This window comes from Thunnus thynnus, chromosome 22 (assembly GCF_963924715.1).
Source record: "Thunnus thynnus chromosome 22, fThuThy2.1, whole genome shotgun sequence".
Taxonomy (NCBI): domain Eukaryota; kingdom Metazoa; phylum Chordata; class Actinopteri; order Scombriformes; family Scombridae; genus Thunnus; species Thunnus thynnus.
In genome coordinates, this window is record NC_089538.1 from 2,215,139 (window position 1) to 2,235,586 (window position 20,448).

The following is a 20,448-nucleotide window of genomic DNA, read 5'->3' on the forward strand; positions in this document are numbered from 1 at the left end:
AGCAATTAAGCTAAACAGCTACAGTTAGCTTTCATTTTTAGCTCATTTGTAAAATTTTGCTATTAGCCTAATGAGCTCTCTATGGCTGTGAAAAACATATCAGCTGTGGATGAAGATGGGACCAGGAGTTGGTTGCGGGCAGAGCAGTCAAAGATGTTGCATTTCTGCAAATTCATATCAAGATTTTTAAACAGGTGTTTTGATGAATTCCTCAACCCTTACTGGTGGGTTTTGTTGCACTTAAAGAAATAAGTATTACAGTCATTGACTCAAGTAAGATATAACCAGACTTTTATAAACTTTTCTCCGATACAAGAACCAACCTTAAAAATCTACTCACTGGCTCATTATTAACTGGCTAACAGCCACCATATGCTACTGTTCGTAGCAGACCAAGTAAGGGTGCAGCAGCAAAACCTGAGCGTATTGAACTGAGAAGCGGTTTGTTTCATTGCTTATACAGTACAGTCTTTTTATTTGTAAGAGGATTGTGTTGTTTCTTCCTTCAGAAGTTACACAGTATGCTTTAAGCCTTGTTTTCAGAAAAAAGCCAAACTTTCAATGGTTCCAGCTTCTCAAATGCTTGAGATTGCCCTCCTTTCTCTATTTTATGTCACCATAAATTGAATATCCTTGGTTTTGGGGCTATTAATTGGAGATACCAAACCAATTTACCAAAATACCAATTTTAAGAAATTGCGCTCTTGGAAATTAATCAAAACCCATCCAAACCTTGACCATAAAGGTGCCTGTAGTTTTTGCTCTTGTTGCTGCTTTATTGGAAATCAGTATTTTCCTTGCAGCAACATCTTTGTAGCATGAGATCTGAGAACTACCTCACTGTATTTTCCATTTACCTCTGACAGTAACATCAATCCTTTCTCTTACTCAGACCTCTATCCACTGTATTTGCTCCTCTTCTCTCCTCCCCTTGTGATTTCTCCTATAGCTTGTTTAACCATGATACAGAAGCTTGACTAACCAACCAGAAGCCAAAAGGAGGAAAGATCATGGGTATAAAAACACAGCACCTCCACAGAACATCCACACATACACTACTGCTGTGTCCAGCTTTTTATCCTCTCGGCTTGCTCATTAGAGCAAATGATATCAGCACACCAAAGCCAGGCTGCCTGTCTGCTTTCCTTCTCCCTCGAAAAGAACCCATTACTTTTATTCTTGGAAGTAGCACAGCGGTTTGACCCCAGCTACACTGTGTGGCTTTGCAGCTGATGCACCAAGGGAGAGAAAAAAGCTGGGTGTGTTTGTGTAATTATTCAGTATCAGGGCTGCTGATGAGTTGTTCCACATCCACTGGCACTTTTTTAATGAGCATTCATGGTAGACGATAGGGTTTGGCAGAGTGAGATCTGCACACTACTTGCCTCATAGAGGTGGGGGTTTCTATCCATCAAGAGGAGAAAACGAAGAAGAATAAACCACAAGAATAATTCAATGAGGTTGAAAAACTTAATTTAAATCATCAAATCATCACATTTTCTGGAGAGTAGTAACTCAATTTTGTACCAGCAGTCAGCGTTTCCCCTAGAATTTTTTTCAGGCTTGGTGGTACGCACAGAAAAAACCCTAGAGGGACAAGGCATATTTGTGCGGTCAGCTTCAGTCAGGTGGCACAATAGGTTGTCTGCAGTTTATATTTTCATTCAAATTTTTGTTTGCTCTGTATATTCAAGACTTAAAACAAAATGGTCACAAGAAGAGGATGACATAATAAGCTGCATTAATTGCATAAAAATAAGCTGCCCCTCTCACTTCTTCTACTTCTGTATTTTTGTTTAACTCCAGAGTTTTGGAGAAAAACGTTGACATATTTGTTTGTCTGTTAACCGTGCTAGAGCTTTTTCTCTTTTTAGGCGGTGCCATGCTCACGTTAGCTAACCTGCATCCCATACACTCTCGCTCTGCAGTCATTTAAAAGGGACTCTGATAGCAGTGGTACTTGCATCACATCAAGAGTTTCCCAGGCAAAGACATAGAGGTTGACTCACATTTTGGAACAGCACAGAGGCTCCCAAATGCATGCAATTATTGATTTCTGAATGAATGGATATTTGGTGTTATTTTTGGCATTCAAATATTTTTGGCAATTTTTTGGCCTGGTGGGGGTTCTCGTTGGCCTGGTGGCCCACCAGGCCTGTACAATTGTAGGGGAAACACTGAACTATAGTGTTTTTTCTCAGAAACATTTGCTTAATTCGAGCAATGTGACACAACGTAGTGGACCTGAGATATGGTCTTTTATGTCGCCCCAAAATAGCCTCTATCAATATAACACATCATTTGCATTTCAATTTTGTCATTCTCATTCTGTGCATCTCATTTCCACTAAAGGTCATTTGTTTTGGTACAAATGAAGTACAGAAATGGAGTTGAACAGCAGGACCAGAAACACACAGTCTCTACAACTCACAAATCACATACATTGACCATCAACACTGATTCATTCTGGTCCCAGTGTCAAAATTCTCTCACTCTTGTAAACATGTAGCTACACACAGACAGTAATATATTGGTAACACTATAAAAACTAGGATAGCAGCATTAAAAAACACAAAATCTCTCAACACTGTTTTGTCTTATTTCTTACGCTGACATGCTTTAAAAGAGTGTTAGCCCCTTTCTTTTACAGTGAAAGCCTCAGTAAATTTCAAACAAAAAGCTTGTTGTATCATCTAACTGCATCCCAAGTCCCATTTCCGGTGGTGGAATTAGGGGGGACTCTGTTCAACAACTTTCCTAAATTGCCACAACAGACAGTAACAACTGTGTGAAAGTAGACAGGATTTGAACTCTCAAACTATCTTTTTTCATTTTTCATATAACTACCTCCGTCACTTTTTATGTGGTGAACAACTGAGTGCAACACCATGAATGCTTTATAGAAAAGACTGTACGAAAGCGTGCGCTGTTACCTACATCCGTTCCATTCATCATGTCAAGATGGATCGCTGGCATTGAACTCATCAATTTCATTGCTGACATTCAAATAAAGTGGTTCGGATAATATGACTAAACTGTCAGTCTATTTATGACATGTTTGATCGTCTGACTGCTCCCGTTTCTTGCCCCATTGGAAATATGTTAAGTGATACTTCCATTTTTCCAGATCTATGCAATTTCTTTGATGAGTACAATGTTATCATACTGTAACTGAAACAACCATTGGTGGGAAACCACAAAAATAGAACTCAACTCATTCAACACAGTTTGCATTCTAGCTAGTACTTTCATGTCGTTCCTTTGCACATCTGTGTAAGACGCAGCATTGCTGAATTGCTGAAGTGCAGTAGTAATAGTTTATTGTAAACTTTGTATTAACATCCAACACACTTCTACACTGATCACACACAGTGTTCTATGCTCTGTGTTGTGTTGCTTCAGTCAAGCTCAAAGGTCAGTTACCATATACAGCAGGTGGTCGTCGTAGGTGAACATTTTGTCCAGCGTTTGCAGAGTTTCAAGGTTTCGCAGTGCTAATCACACCCTTTGCCAGTTTTTAATTAAACCATTGGAGATATTTGACTGTGATCTTTGTCTTTACACTATCCTGGCAGCTTGAAAGACGGTGACCTGCCATGAAAAGCAATCAGCTTTTTCTTCTCATTCCCTTTGATGAAAATGCTGTGTAAATACTGTCCTGAATAAGATGGAGTTGAATTTCACACAGTACTGTCTGTACTCCAGCTTCAATCGAATTAACTTTCAAGGACTGCCACGTAAGATAGTCTTTTTATATAGCAGAGCAAATTGTCTGCAGTAAAAGGGGTGAGAAAGCTGGATTATGTTCCATTACGATCCCCCTCAATGAATAATACAATGGGGCCCCCGGGACCAAATGGAGATTGGGCTCATCTTTTCATGTCTGTCTTCCATTTGCCCATTTCTGCTCAGGGATCTGCTGCCAGAGTGTGTCTCCTGCCTGGTCAGTAATTCAGCCACACACAGAGGCTGAATAAGGCCAGATGTCTTCATGGTAGCACTGATCCATACATCTGTAACACTGAAGCGTTAGTCCAGGGACGTCTTGGCATTTGACAACCGACTCTAATGTCCCCAGACATGACAAATGTCACCTTTCTCTCCTGCTGGCTAAAATAGAGCCAGTGCATTTTTGTTGTAAGGTGACCTTTTTTCCAGGGACATCAAACAGTAATCTCTTTTCTTTATCTTTTGCAGCGCTCTGCAAGCCATCTTTTAGCAGAGCAGCAACAAAAGTGTACGTATAAAGAAAAAGATTAAGATTAAGTTTGCATGAGATAAGGATTTGCATGAGAAAAGTAACTAAAAGATGAGTCAAATTTGATACAATCACGATACATTTGGATATTTTTTCCTTCTCCGTCTCTCTTTGTTATCAATACCCAACTCCATCAACATGAAAGACTCCAGTCCTGCTGATCCAACAATTAATTTGTAGGAGATAATGCTTTTTGCAATCAAGCTCACCAACAAAGAAAGAAGCTATGAATATTATTGAAGCTTTATCTGACTTTGCACTTTCTTCAGAGATGAGATTCAGGAGGCAAAAGTGGTTATGAGATAGAACAAGTTCTCATACATCAGGCAATTACTGTCATCACTCACAGCTTGCATGGTGATGGTAAAGGAGCTCACAGTGTCTGTCACACATATTTATGACAATTGGGTGTTGTCTGTTTATTGTACTCAGGATCAGGATGAGCCCAAGAGGTTGTAGAATGTCCTTAACCATGTAATCCATTGGTTGAATGTAGCGTGCAACATTCTGTTTGAATTCTTTTTTCAACTATTCAGCCATGTCTGCCAGCTAGAGTGTGAAAAATTAAACTAAGATTAATCCTTGATATTGGACAGTTTGGGTCTTAAATGGCCTTATACGTCATATCATTTTAAACTGGCACTCCAGCAATTTAATATTGTACTCCTCCAAAGTTGGGGACTCACGACAGACAGATTTAAAAAAGAATGGTCTAAATGAAGCCACAGAGTTAAGACTTTGTGACTTTAGGACCCTAGAATGGGATTAGCTCCAAAATTGCTGGATCCTTTATTTCCCATAATGCAACTAATAGCAGTTTTTTGTTAGACCCACCCTGCCTGTTTGATGCAGCCTTTATTTTCTCATAGTTCAAGTTGTACTTGACTTGACTTTCTTGATAAGTAAACTGACCGTTCTGTGTAAAAACTTGGTGGGGTTTCCCTTTAAAGAGGAAATCCAAACTCTAATAGTTGCACTATGCACATTTCGAATTTAAGTCTTGTCACAGTTCTGGGCAAACCCCACTGAGTGACATTGAAATGGTTGTTTTGCTATTGACAGATAATGGAAAACACCTGCAGTAACATCCCTGATTGGGAAAGACCAGAGAGGCAGCATACTTAAAAGTGTCACCACATAAAGGGGTGTTTTCTGCACTTTTCTGCCCTGATGGATTGTTGAATTACACCAGAAGTGTTTCTTTTCAGAATATTTATTCTGAAGAAAGATGGTGTAACACATATAGGTAAGAACAAAAACTTAAGTCATTGAGTTTTCTAGGATTGCCCCCTAATAGTCAATGAGAAGAGTCTTAGTCAACTAAGTTTTCATTGGTGGGTTAGTCACAGGAAACCCCTCAAAGTCCATTCGGGAGCTGCGCCTTGCCAAAATTAGGTCAAAACCTAGTATATGGCTGGACCGTGTATGAAACGCTAGAGAATTTGAAACAACTGATACAGGAAGTGGTGACACGTGGTGACACCCGACCGAGGCAACCAATGAAGTTACACTATTTGGCTTCATTCGGTTTTGTATTTCTCTGTAATGTAGCAGAATGTTAACAATCTTACTTATTCAGCCCTGGAGCTCAAACCGTTTTGTGATGCCCTAAAAATACATATATTTAAAACTCATTAATTCAAGCCATTAGTCAACTAGTGGTCCCACATTTATGATATTAATTAATTATTTAGTCAATGAGGAAAATCTTTGGTCGGGGGCAGCCCTACAGTTTTTCCAATTTTGCTTTATCCTAATTTACTGTTCTCATATGACAGTAGCCTTGAAAATCTGAGGTTAACCGCTCTGCCCTTAGAGTTCTGCACAAGAAGTATTTCAGGAAACGTCCTTTGTCATTGCTAGGCAACCTCACAGTCAGCTGCTGTCAATCACTTAACTGGCCTAGCTAATGCCATTAGCTAATGTCATCAGCTAATTTTATTAGCTAACTAAGAAGACAAAATCTACCCTTTTAGCCATGGCACTCCCAGCCTGGTGCTGTTTATTATATCATAACATTAGCTGTAGACGGAACAAGACTGGGCAGAAACAATCACTGCCATATGGCACTTTAACCCAACTGGAGAGCAAAAGCAAACAAAAAAAGCAAGATGCCACAGATGGATAAACACCAGTTTGGTAGAGTACAAAGGCACTGTGCAATACAATTTGTCAATAAAAATGATCAGAAAAAGGCACCTAAAATTGCTAAAGATTTTAAGTGTGATCATGGTCTTTGACAGTGTTTTTCTTTGCTCTGTCCCATTTCTACCTGCTGCTACCAAATTCCACTGGGATTATTAAAGTTAAATCTTATCTAATCACCCATCACCTTTGTCTCTCCTCTTCTCTTTTTCTTTCACAGGGAGCTTTTAGGTCCAGACTTCACAGAGACCTACTACACAGACAATGGGCAGCTGGTGACTGTGACCAATCATAATTACACTGTAAGTATGGACCAAGGTCTAAATGGAGCGAGTCTAACTTTTCTGTCTTCCCCCCCTCTCTGTCAACTGCTGCCTTCTACTACCACACTCCTTAGTTAAGGGTTTTCATCTTATGGTCTGTCTTTCTTATGAGGACTTTCTTAACTCTAATTCAATTCTAAAATACCCTTTACCATACCTTAACGTAAACCTAACCTTAATTCTAATCTTTGACCCAGTTCCAGCTTCTAGTCCTAAACTCCACCCTTGGGGGACTTTACTGGTATTTTGTCATGTTTGCTGCTATTTCTGTTTCACTTCACATAACTGCCAGCTCTTTTCCAAGGCTTAAGACATTTGTTTTACATTTTTAGCTTTTCCTACCCACTCTGTCTTCAGGCAGCTAGTGATTTCCATTCATTTTTGTAACATTTCAGTATCAACTTGCAGACTGGAAACCTACTGTATGTATGTGTGCAATTTTGAATTTCATATGGAATTGAAGGAGGACATTAAAAACGATTACATATTTCAGAAGGTCTGCGCATCAGTTAGGGTTTATATTTTAAATAATCCCTCTGATTCCATTATTACAGAGATTTATACAACTATCATTTTACCACAATCATTATTTTTTTTAACTTTGGATTTTGTCTCGTGAAATAAATGCAACATTTATTTAACTGTATGGAAGTCTATGACTGCCAATATTATAATTAAATCATTTAATCAAATGGCAAATTAATTTTCCACTTGTGTGTGTATTATAGACAAATTAAACTTATTTTAAAATCTAATCTCCATTTTTATTGTCTTGATTGAAATTGAATAACTGCCAAAATGAAAACTCCATTGACATATACTGTAATTTTCAGTTTATGATGGTCATTATGACTTAACAAGGCCATTATGATAATGCAACTGAATATGAAATTTACTTTTCATTTTAATTTTCATACTAGAAAACAATGTGCATTCTAAACTTGATGTCTTCATTTTAGCTTATTTCAGTCAACCATTATGAAATTGACAACTCTAAAAAAAAAAACTATAAATGTGGACGTTTTCATTAGAAATTAGCATAATATAGCAATTATTAGCATAATTCAAATTCAAATGCAAAAGTAAAAATTGCAGTTTCATTCTCAAGTTTAGGTTGCACATCATATTTATGGCGGTGTTATTCTTTGGATCACACTGAAAATGAAAATGAGTAATTATGCATTTTCAAAAATGATAATTGGATTTAAAAAAGGTATTTTTCTCCTACATTATGCATACCCAAATGGAAAATGTAATTTCAGTGTGATTCAATAATTTCATTTTAATATTGACAGCCATAGGCTTCCATACCCTTACATTGGTCGTTGTTCACTTTGCCAATCCAGGTTTTTGAGCATATTCAGGGGAAAGATGCGGGTTTGAGTGAAAAATGATAAATAGGCATATTAGAGTGCAGTGATGAAAAGGATACTGCTTAGTGACAGAAGGTAAAGGAGTGAGTGGGGGGAAAGGTTTCTAACAAAGTCTCCACTGTGTGTGGGAAACCTGCAGTTAAAATCTAAATCTTTACTTCAGGATCCAAACTATAGCGCCAGTGCTCCTCCCCATTATTTTATGTTTTCTTGCATGTAATGTAGTGATGAGTTATACAGTACATAGACATCTCTTTATCTTCAGTAGCATACAGTATTTCATATAACAAATAAAGGCACAGCACCCACACAGCATGGTTTTGATGAAAGTTAATTTAAGTGTAAGTGTGACAAAGTGTTGGCCAGTGGAACTTTGCCATACAATACTTAATATTAATAGATCAGCAATGGTGTGTGTTGTGACTATAGAAAGGAAAGGCCAAGTCCAGCAGCAGGTGATGGATATTTTATCGGCGGAGGAATATGTTTTACTTTGTCACTTTCACATCTGTAGTGTTGGTCCAGACCAAAGAAGACAAAAAGTTTTCGATCAGGTTCGTGTTCACACTGATTTGTTACAAATGAACCACAAGGAGTAAATTAGAAGTTCAAGAAACTAAGACTACACTATAGTCATATTTCATACAACCACACGGGAGGTGTCATAGTGGCATGAGGTCACTGCCATAAGTGATGCATAAATTATCAGGTACTTTATTAACGCTGTCGGCCGTGTATCAGACAGGCTGTGTGGCAGTTTGGGGAGCAGTGGTTGTCAGCCTGGTTGAGAGTGTGTTAAAGGAAACAGCAGCTGTATAAAAGAGCTAAGAGCTGCTGCTAGACTTCCAAACCAGCATCATTGTGATTGCTTTCAACTCTAAAACATTGTGTACACACACACATACACACACACACACAAACACACACACATCAACATATGGCATGAAAAACTGTTTTGACAGGCAGACATGCACAACACGCAGACACACTGACACATAGACACAGACACAACATGTAAAACTGTTGTGATGGACATGCACGATAGTATAAACACTACAATTTCACACACGTTAATAAATTTAAAAAAATGTACTGTATCCTTAAAACTGCAACACATTAACATGCACGTACACACACACACACAGACTTGGTTCACATATATGTACATTTTATGCCACAGACATACACAACAACACACCCACTCACACATGTAGAACACACGGTACACACACAGTTAATGCTGATCTGCACACATCATATGGCTTCACTGAACAACAGGATGCACTCTATGGTCTTTCTGTAATTATGGACAGATTTTTGCCTCAGTGGAGCATTTAATGCATGCAGTATGAGGCATTTAGCATTATGCTGTGTAATAGTGCAAGTAACATTGTAACATTAAAGTGTATAAAAAAAATCTTCTCAAATCTTCTAAATCGAATTCTTAAATCTAATATGTGTAATGTTAACAAACAAGCCTGTCATTGAGAATATTGGCAGCCTCAGAATGCCTGTAGTGCTTTGCACTGCCACGAGGTCACATCTGGATGAACTTCACGCAGCAAGGGGAGCTTTACTGTACAGAACAGAAAGAGGCTGCAGTTCTTTAACCGCAAACAGATATGAAGTCCTCAAAGATGGATCAACTTTGATTTTTCCTCCAAAATGTTTAGAGTAACATTTCTTGTTTAATTAATGGTATTAAAGAATAATCAGTGCTTCATTTGCATTTTCTGTATGTGAAAAAGGCAAAATGATATACTAGTTATACTAGTACACTAGTAATATGACAAGACAAGACCATAAAATGGACTGTATAATGGATATAATATAAAACTCAATGTCAAAGTCCACTATAGACCCTAATGTTTTGACACATGAGTCTGAAGCCTGGTATTAAGTTACTCTTAAAGGCTACAATACAAAGATATCCATCATACTGCAGTGATTTTCTGAGCAGTTCAACTTCAAATCAGCATTAATCCCCAAATATCTGTGAGAGGAAACAGGTCATTGTCTTTAATGCTGAGATATGAAATTAAGAAAAAGTAATGTTTTGGTGATTTTATCTTTCATCAACAGTATTTAGCAATCAAAATCCTCTTAATGCAACTCATATTGAAGTCACTTGATTTCAATCTACAAAGACTGATGTTATCAAGATCCTTGCAGACATCTCATATCTCAAGGGTTTTTGATGATCAGAGGTGGTTGAGCGCCCTGATTGGCCTTTGATCAACTTAGCTCTCAAGTGCTATATCACAGAAACCAAATTATCCATTTGTCCTTAGTAGACTTTTGGCACCAGAGCTACATGCTCAAATTATGTAAGCATATGCTTTAAGTGATAAGTAACTTCAAACAAATAGAAATTGATTAAAATTATTGGTTAGTTTAGTTTTAGACCTGCTGCTTGAGATAATGCAAGTAGATGCCATGATTTCAGGTGTATGCAGTCACCCACTATGTATCCCCTCTATTTGCTTTGGAAGCAGGGTAGTATATGTATTCCCTGCAAGGTCTAAATAGGCCATTTAATGTGTATATATCTTGTTTTTTTCCTACATCACAGATTATTATGTTAGTGATAATGCTAAAGGCTCTGTCTCTGAACATAGTGCATGTGGAAGTGTTAGCATGCATGCAGGCTATCATAGCCTTCTCAATAACAAACAGCCTTTCACCATACTATCTGTCCAATGGTCCATTTGAGGTTTGAATGTTTGGAGTGTCACATAGAAATCAGTGAGGCTACATGATAAGGTCCCAGTACTGCAGATTTAACTAAAGCAGAGATTTTTGCTACTGGCTTTGTTTTTACAAGTTATTTTATATGTATATAATAATATAGTATGTATATGTATAATTGTGTTAGATTTACAAAAAGCTTTTGATACTTAGAGTTATGAGACATAGCTGAGAAGGTTTAAAAAAGGTTCAATCCTTTCCCTCAAATTGCACACAAGTTGTTGAAAACATAATGCTATCTGAATCAAGAACTACTGAGTGCGGAGTCCCGCAGGGCAGGGCTTCTGGTTTTCTTTTCTTTTTATTGCTTGTTATTGATTTGAAGACAGTCTTGCTGTACTTGGACTTTACTGGTGTCTCAGCAAGCCAAATCTGTAGTCAAACACATACAGTCTCTCTGTGAGGCTGTTCTGAATGTGAACACTTTATAATCCATTCATTTCTGAAAGGCAGAAGCTATTCTTGTTAGTTCTGAAAAAGAAGTTCAGACAGACACCTGAGTTTCAAGATAAATAAAAATGATTAGCATATTTTAGATACAGGAAAGCCACATTTTCAAATTATTTAGCTCTTCATTTTCTAGCTGGAGCTCTGGTTCAAGGTCACCTTCAATCTGCTTCCACCTAACCTCTTAGAGAATAAGTAGCAAAATGCACAAAAGTAATTAATAAGGGTAACTAAAACTTTAATCCATGTACCTATGCTGAATTTGACCATTTCAGGAGATTGAAATGGCTAGTAAATGAGAAGAAGTTCAACTTTATTATGACCTTGATTAAATTATTTGAAAAAAACTAGCTGGAGCTAGAGACTGATAGTTTTTGCAACATGAACAAACATTTTTGGTAAAGGATCCCTATTTTTTCATTATTCTTTTTTCTAAAAGAATTGTCACCAGGACATGAACTGGGGACATATACAATGTGAGGGACACTTTATAGTTGGTAATTCAACCTGTCAGTGTCTCTGGTGGACAATCTATGTAATGGAATTTTTTTTAAAGATTGTTTTGGGCATTTTGCCTTTAATTGGCATTATGGGATGTACCAATCTGACATTGTGGATTGTTATTGGCACTGACACTGACCTTGTTAAATGGATTGGGTATCAGCCATTAAATACAGTGTCTTTTGCCAGTGTCTTTATAAAAGTCATTGTTTCCGCTATCAGTTAACATTCATTCTGTCATGGCATGCCACCAAATCAGTTTTTAGTGCCATAGCAGTCCCTGACCTCTTGTTACCTTACATAACAATTATTCCAATGAGTTCCATACAGTTAGGTATGCAGATTTTTAATTTAGGGAAAAGAGAGTGAAAAAGTTCCCTTTGTTTTTCGTATATAGTCCATCAGCACACAGAAAATGTGGGGAGAGAAAGTGAGCTTTTCCACAAGGGCTAGTCCAGCACATGTTATACTGTTTCTTTTTAAGAATGTGACAAGAAAAACCCATTTCTTTATTCTGCTGCAGTACAATGGAATAATCTTAACTTGATCAAACCAGACATCATCTGCAAAGTGCCCTGAAATGACAGTTTCTCATTTGGTTATTTCTATTCTGGTTGGGCTGCCAAAATAAATTCGTTGGATGGGAAACATCCAAAAGCTTTCTCTTTATACAGAACTCCTAATCCCTCATATCTCTAAAAACATTGGGACAAATTTTCAAGTAAGCATTATTTTTTGATAAATTGACCACAATTTTGAAATCTGAATGGTTAATTTAAATGAGTTAAAATTACAGTCAATAGTCTATCTGGGCAGATTTAAAGCTTTGCTGCAGGAACTCTGTCATCTCTGGCTCATAATCTATCTGCCAATATCAGGGTGCTTGCAAGGAGGTTTTGAATGCTTCAAATTGCTTCTCCAATTCTAGCATGTTTTAAAGTTGTATTTTTATGTTCTCATTTATTGTAATTGTATTCATGATTTAAATATTTTCGAGGTTGTGATAGATCTGTTTTTTATGTTGTTTGTTTGAAACTTTATGTTGCTGCCTGTCTTGGCCAGGACACTCTTGCAAAAGAGATTTTTAATCTCAATGAGGTTTTCCTGGTAAAATAAAGGTAAAAATTAAAAAAAAAAAATTCTCACCTAACAAAAATTTTTTCAAACTCAATTTGGTGGCACAAAACATTTGCAGAATGAAAATTATAACAGTTGTAAATCTGGCTCATATCCTCCAGCATCACTGTTTATTGATATGAAATGCATGCTGGGATAGTCCCAAAGTATCCTCAATCAGCAGTGCAAGAACACTTCCAGGCTGAACCATACTTGGCTTGATGTGGACCAAATTGGAGAAAAAGTTTACCTGTTACTGATGACATTTCACAAGAACAAGTACAGACAACAACACAGATTGAGAGAGGTTTAATGTGCAATAGGTGCCACTTGAGTTCAAAAGTTATTTTTACAACCTGGTCAAGCAAACGCACCTATATGTGCACACACTGCAGAGTTAAAGTATCACACAGCTTGAACTGCAGATGGGATCCTGTCTCTGCACATGTCAGTGGTTTTATGATCAGAGGGCAGGTTATTCCTCACACACCTGAAACAAAGCCTAACGGGGCCAATCTCTTGGACTGCCTCCACATCACATCCTGTACATGTAAGCAGACTAATTGCTGGAGGTTGGCAGGGAGAGTTCTCACTGACAATTGATTTGTATGTTGGCTCTTTCAAAGCACTCCTCGCTTCTGCTGCTGCTGCTACTGTTGCTGCTGTTCAAATGAAAGAGCTCATTTCACGCTCTGATGAGCTGACAGGGAATTTTGAATAGTCAAAAATCGACATGCCTGCATAATTTAAACCTTGTGGTGATAAATCCATTTTCAACATTAACAGCAGGTGTTTAGGCTCAAAGAGTTGCTTTTGATATCATGAAAAGTGTGATACCTTTGTACTTAAAAGGTTGACTTGAAAGTGTTCATTTCTTCTCTTTTTTTTCATTCTTTTTTATAACCTTTCTTTATGAATTACAATTCACTAGTAAACAAAGAGAGACGGGTGCTCTCGCAGCTTGTCTGGTTTTCATTTAAGGGTAGTTTTCCTTAGCCTTTACTTTTCCCAGGAAAGTGAAACTTCCTACTTTAAAATTTAGCACCACCCTTCAGTTTACAGTTCATTAGGGGTGTAACTGTACACAAAATCCATTTTTTGGTATGTTTCCAGTAACAAATTGTAAGAGGTGCCATTATGTCACTTATTTTGAAAAATGTAAACATTAAATGATATAATTCTTGCAGTAAAATTAGGGCGTGCTGGCATATGGTCAGGAAGAACAAGAAATGTCAGTATGTGGACGTGTCCTGTGTGGAGGAGAACTGCTTGATCACTCAATAAACACACAGAGAGCATGCAATCAGAAGTACAATGCATCATATTTCTGAGAGACAGAGAATACATACCACCTAGTTACCCTTTCTCTCTCTGCCAAGTTGTTATTCAGCCACTTCTTAAGTACCCTTGTACAGGATCTGAAAATGTCTATAGTTAACCTTACAGGTTAGTGAACAACCCTCAGATAGAAACAAAGGTCAAGAGTTCAACTAGGTTAGGAATAGTATTTCTTCATGACCATATATGCCAGAATGACAGCACATAGGTGTGGACCAAAACAGCATTACAAAATGGCATTGCTATCACATTGAATTAAAGAACAACACTATCCTCTAAAGGCCTGTCAGATCAACACATGAAAGAGACATAGAAATCTATATAACTATGGTTTGTCCTACTGGCTCAGACAACATAAAATAACTGTTAAACAATCGACTGTCTCATTTTACACAGCAAGGAGCTAAGTTTAAAATAGACACAGCATAAAGGTATTTGGAACAGATGTAACTATAAACTAACACTGAGCACTTAGTTTAAGAACACCATTTTTAACATGTATAATATATATACAAGAAATACATCAATGATAACCACTATTTAAATCTCTCACACTTAGAACAATGTTTCAGATGCTCTTGGCTCCCTGTCAATAAACTGTGAGCTTCCATGAACATCAAAGGACCTAAACCTAATTAATGACTGTTGTCAACCCTCTATCTGGGAGCTCGCCATCTCTCCGCCATTTTACTGGCGTCAGTGAGAGCCACATTTAGGAACTCCTCAGAAAGATGAAACCCTGTACTTGTGCCCTGGGCCCCATTCCCACAGATGTGCTCAAATCATACATTCCTGTTCTCAGCCCCCTGATCACCTACATTGTCAACCTCTCTCTTCAAACTGGTAGTGTTCCATCTGCCCTCAAGGTCGCAGTCATCTGCCCTCTTCTTAAGAAGCCCACCTTACATCCAGAAGTTCTTGCCAGCTACAGACATATCTCCAACCTCCCTTTCCAGTCCAAAGTGTTGGAGAAGGTGGTTGCTTCTGAGCTTCAGAACCACCTTAAACACAACAATCTATTTGAAAAATTTCAGTCAGGTTTTCGTTCAGCACACAACACCGAAACAGCTCCTCTCAGGGTTGTGAATGACCTGCTGATGGCAGCTGGTGCAGGGTCCCCTTCTATCCTGATTCTCCTTGACCTGAGCACTACATTTGACAATGTGGATCACACTATCCTCTTAGAGCACCTCCATACCACCATTGGGCTTTCAGACTCTCCACTTAAGTGGTTTCAGTCCTACTTTTCCGGTAGGACTGAGTGTGTCTCACTGTGAGGATGCACGTCTGGATCGCTCCTTGTCACCTGTGGTGTTCCTCAAGGATCGGTTCTCGGCCCCATTCTCCCCCTTACATGCTCACCCTTGGACATGTCATCAGCAGAGATGAGATGTCTCTCCATTGCTATGCTGATGATACCCAGCTGTACATCAAAACTGCCCTAAGCCCTTCTGCAGCGATGTCACGCCTGAGCACCTATCTTAAGGAGATAAAGGCCTGGATGACCACAAATTTCCTCCAGTTAAACAGCAGCAAAACTGAAGCTCTCCTTATTGGCACTCCACACCAGATTCTGTCATTCCCCATACCTTATCTCACCTGTGATGACCAGGACATCCCCCTTTCCTCCTCAGACACTAATCTGGGTGTTCGATTTGACCCTCAGCTGACTTTTGATGACCATATAAGACGTACAAAACTTCTTTTTACTATCTCAAAAACATCTCTTAACTCTGCCCCTCTCTAACCCTGTCAGATGCAGAGAAATCTGTCCATGCCTTTATCTCCTTGAGACTGGACTACTGCAATGCGCTCTTCACAGGGATCCCTGGCAGGAGCATCCAGAAGCTACATTACATTCAGAACAAGCGTTGCTATGATCCTGATGACAGTGCGAAAACAAACACATAATACCAATTCTGTTTTCATTGCACTGGCTCCCTGTCTCCTTCAGGGTTGACTACAAAGTCCTGCTACTCACATACAAATCCATCAATGGACATGCACCTCCCTACCTACCAGCAGCTTGCTCCTCCACCTGTGTATTCTCAAATATTAAGTTGCAATATGTCATTTACTCAGTAAAGTTGGGGGAAAAAAGAGAGCTGACAACTCATGAAACTCTGTCAAAGTAGGCAGTGCTGATCAAATATGGATCAAGATTCTGCATTGCCTATTTCTCACCTTAGATGTTTTCAGAAATATATTTTAGTGTACTGTTTAGCTGTAGTTTGAGGAAGTTTGTGACGTGGCTGCCATCTTGGAAATGGATGTTGAGGACAGGGAGGGACTCACATGCACTAACATGCACACTTACATGCACTAAGATACAGGCGTTGCCAGTGCAGCTACCAAAACAAAGAACAAAGAAGCTCAGATAACAACACCCACATAGAGAGTGTGACGTCATTCATTGCTCAAGTCACTATTACTTCCCTATATATTTACATAGCAAATAGTTGTTTGCTGACATCTAGTGAGGCTCAATGTCATTTATTGGACTTTTAAGTAAATGAAAAAAATGTCCATTAAGATAGCTGCAGTATATTTAATTAATTTGAACAGACCATTAGAGCCAGCACTGCATTTTAAAGCAGCATGATTTTTATTTTATTTTTTACAACTTTAGGAACAAGTTGTAAAGACAACATTGACATATTATCACCTTGTAAAATTGATATAGTCATCATGTTAGCAAACAGTTGCCTATTTCCACATCCAGTAGACACAGGGCAACATTAGTATTCATTTGGAGTCATGCTTGTATCCACTTGATGAATGAAAGTCCAATATTAACTCTTCTTTTAGCTCTGGTTTGGTCTCTACCAACTCCTGAGAACAATATCTGGCTCTTCAGCTGCTAGATGCTCCACTATGTTCACCAGCTAGTTTCTAACTGTGTCTGTATGCTGTTTGGTGCTGAGCAGGTGGTGTGCAGTGGTTTTATCACTAAAAACAGCTGCCTGCTGCTGCTGCTGCTGGAAACAAGCCTGATGAGAGCAGAGTGACTGAGACTGAGCCAAACGGTTGGGTGATAATTATCTTGGTTCATCACTACAAGCAAAACCTCCCACGTTTCACATAGTCGTCTGATTCATTGTTGATATAAAATATTGATGAGTGCAACTTTAAGAATTCGACATTTAGGTCAACACTCTGCTCACACCCAGTCAGTGCTCGCTGTATGTTGTCAAGTTGTAAAATGTAAAGTAGCTCTATGTAGTCCTGGAGGTCCACCCATCTGTAATGACAGTAACAGCTGGGGACCTGGCTAATTCTCGTACCACTACAGAACATTACAGCAGGGTTAAAGATATGTAAATGCCATCCCAAATGGTTTAGCATGTTTAATTGTTTTTTTGTTCTGTTTGTTTGACATATACCCAACTTCAGTTCAACAGCACACAGTTTTAGTCAGATCCACTCAGTAAACACTTCCAAATAATAGATCTAAATGATATTAAAAGCTCTTGTAGCTAAAATTTCTCATTTGTGTTCACCATGCCAACAACACTCGCTATATAAACTACATATTCAGGGGCTAACTAGACTAGCATGGCTTAGCTATTATTGTAGGAATAATGGGCAGGTTGAGGTTTTGTTTTGTTTCTTTTGTGCTGTTGTGCTAGGGCTCAAAATGTTTTTATCATGTCCATTGTTCTTCTCTAAACTGTCATTCTATCAGTAAAGTTGTTGAAATAAAAAAGAAGTTATCCCCTGCACATGCAAATACATCAATGTACTTAGATTATACAAAGCTAGTTCGAGAGTTATCTGTGTATACTCTAAATTATTATTATTGTACTATAGTGTAGTTTTTTGTTCCGTCGGGCATTCTGAACCGTAGAAAGTTGCGTACCAAACTTAACATCCTGTACTGAATAGTTTGGGATAAATAGATGTAAACAGTCTACAACCCCCTACAGGTCATGAAGTCTTTGTGGGGAGTTCAATAAAAGACTACAAATTACAGTATTTTATATTGTACTATATCCATTGCATTTTTATTTTTGTTATAATGTGGTATTTTATTCAACTGTTTACTTATCAGGGTAGTGCAGAGGCATTGTCTAAAAAAGTTCCTCAGATTCTGTCTCTTTTTCTTTCAAGTCTCATTTCAAATCCTCATTGGGATGTTTCAGTGGCCAAACTCCCACCATTATATGAACACCGTCACGCCTAAGGAGCTTTGCATATCTTTATCGATTCATTGCAGCTGCTGTTCAGATGTAGTGTTTTTACCGGCAGCTGTAGTCATGAAACAGGAGCACACAGCCCGCTTTAGGAACACTTACACCATCAAATCAATCCAGCAGATCGATTCATTGTTGGCTGCACCGCAGGCATGTCTGCATAAACATTATCACAGCTTTTCAAAGCTTTCCTCCCGATGAAATATGAACTATTGATTCCAATTCTTTTCTCTTTCAGGACCACTGCTTCTACCATGGCCATGTAAGAGGACATCCAGAGTCCTGGGTGGCTCTCAGCACATGCTCAGGAGTCAGGTACAGTCAACGGCTAAACATACATACTGTTTGTTATTTACTGTATGTTGTTCATTTGAGCAGAGCTGCCCTGGTTTGGCCTCTCTACTGCTAAATATCAAATAAAGACAAAATACAAAACAAGACAAGACTAAAAGTCTGTAGCCATGCTAGCAGCTCTGTGAAGTTGTATTTAGGCACAGTGCTGCTTTGAGCAAAATGCAAATGGGAGCATACGATGACATTGCTAACATGCTATGTTAAGCAGATGTAATGTTTACCATTTTCTTAGTTTAGCATGTTAGCATGCCAACATTCGCTAATTAACAGTAAACACAAAGTGAGGCTGATGGAAATGTTATTCAGGTATTGGTCATAAACCATGTGAGGAAAATACCTTAAACTCACTGTTGAGTAAAACAGAAAACATGTTACTATTAATTAATTTATAGTCAATATTAAGTGATAGAGAAACATCATATGTTAACATAGCCTTTATATGAATAGTATTCAGGACTTGAGATGATAAACTTTTTGAAGGCTGTGCTCTTGAATAAATAAATGTGATTTTGAAAACCTACTTTTATAAACTATTCAATGTCATCCAAATCACATATGATGGAGGTCTGTGTTGTGTTCCCTCCTTCCTACAATTGAATGTTTGAGCTTCACTGTGCAGAATGATGCATGTGCACAGTTTGTTTTCACATTTGTCTGCTGGAAGCTTCTCTGTGCTCCGATTTTAAGTGGCGGGACTAATAGCATGATTTGTGACATCACAACTAGTTTGGAAGCCAGTCTTTGTCCAGTATGCAACACAAGTGTGGAAACTTGAGGCCTCCAACACACTGAGAATGGACTGTACAGTGAAGTAGGAGACATCTTGTGTCCAGCAGTTAAACTTCTGAGATGAAATATATTTGCGTATTTACAGATTCTGGAATTTTTAATGAGGGAGAATGAGTAGATGCCATATTAAAGATTTTAACATGGTAATTATACTTTTTGTTGTGGAAAAACCATAACAGCCACACATTATTGTTCCAAGAAGAGTATTTTTTATGTCTTAAAACATGTCTGGAGAGGATCTTTAATCATTACTAACTGCCACAAGCCCTCACCAGGCTCACCAGGAATTAGAATAGTAGACACAGGGACGCTGCTTATTTATTGTAATGTCAATTAAAGTCTCATTGTGCAGCTTTAATGTTTGCCACTGATTCTGGAATTTGCCCACAAAACATTCGGATAAAGTTTTGTCCAACCAGAGAAAGTTCAACTTGCACTGTTACAACTTTTCTTCTTTTTCAGATTGTCATGAAAATGACTAATTTGATCCTCTTTGGGGATCCAGGCAGCAGTTTTAAAAGCCTTAAATATCACAGCCGCAGACACATTTTAATGTGGCATGTCTTGCATATTTGAGACTGAGATTGAAGCTTTTTCCTGGCACGTCCTGAGGATGTGTGTCCCAAAATACATATTTATGAATTTGATCCAATAAAAGAGACATCAAGTTACAGCTCAGTGGAGCTTAAGTAGGAATTAATTCAAAAGCGAGTTGAGTACATCTAAACAGATAGGAGTTTCAGGAAGTTTTGGAATGAATCTTATATTTTTCAATCTGAACGAGTGTTGTGTAGTGCTGACACGTCCGTCGGCACTCTCAGTCCCTCTGTCCTGATCTGGGAAGGTAGCCAGATGCTGCTTGT

At 38.2% G+C, this 20,448-nt stretch overlaps 1 protein-coding gene across 1 annotated transcript in view; it reads left to right on the forward strand.

Annotated features, from left to right (window-relative positions):
- adam19a (ADAM metallopeptidase domain 19a) overlaps window positions 1-20,448 on the forward strand; it is a 196,640-nt gene that overhangs the window by 108,886 nt on the left and 67,306 nt on the right. The window contains exons 4-5 of the mRNA XM_067579934.1: window positions 6,624-6,705; window positions 18,681-18,757. Coding sequence (XP_067436035.1) covers window positions 6,624-6,705; window positions 18,681-18,757 — 159 coding nt within the window. The remainder of the gene's footprint in view (window positions 1-6,623; window positions 6,706-18,680; window positions 18,758-20,448) is intronic.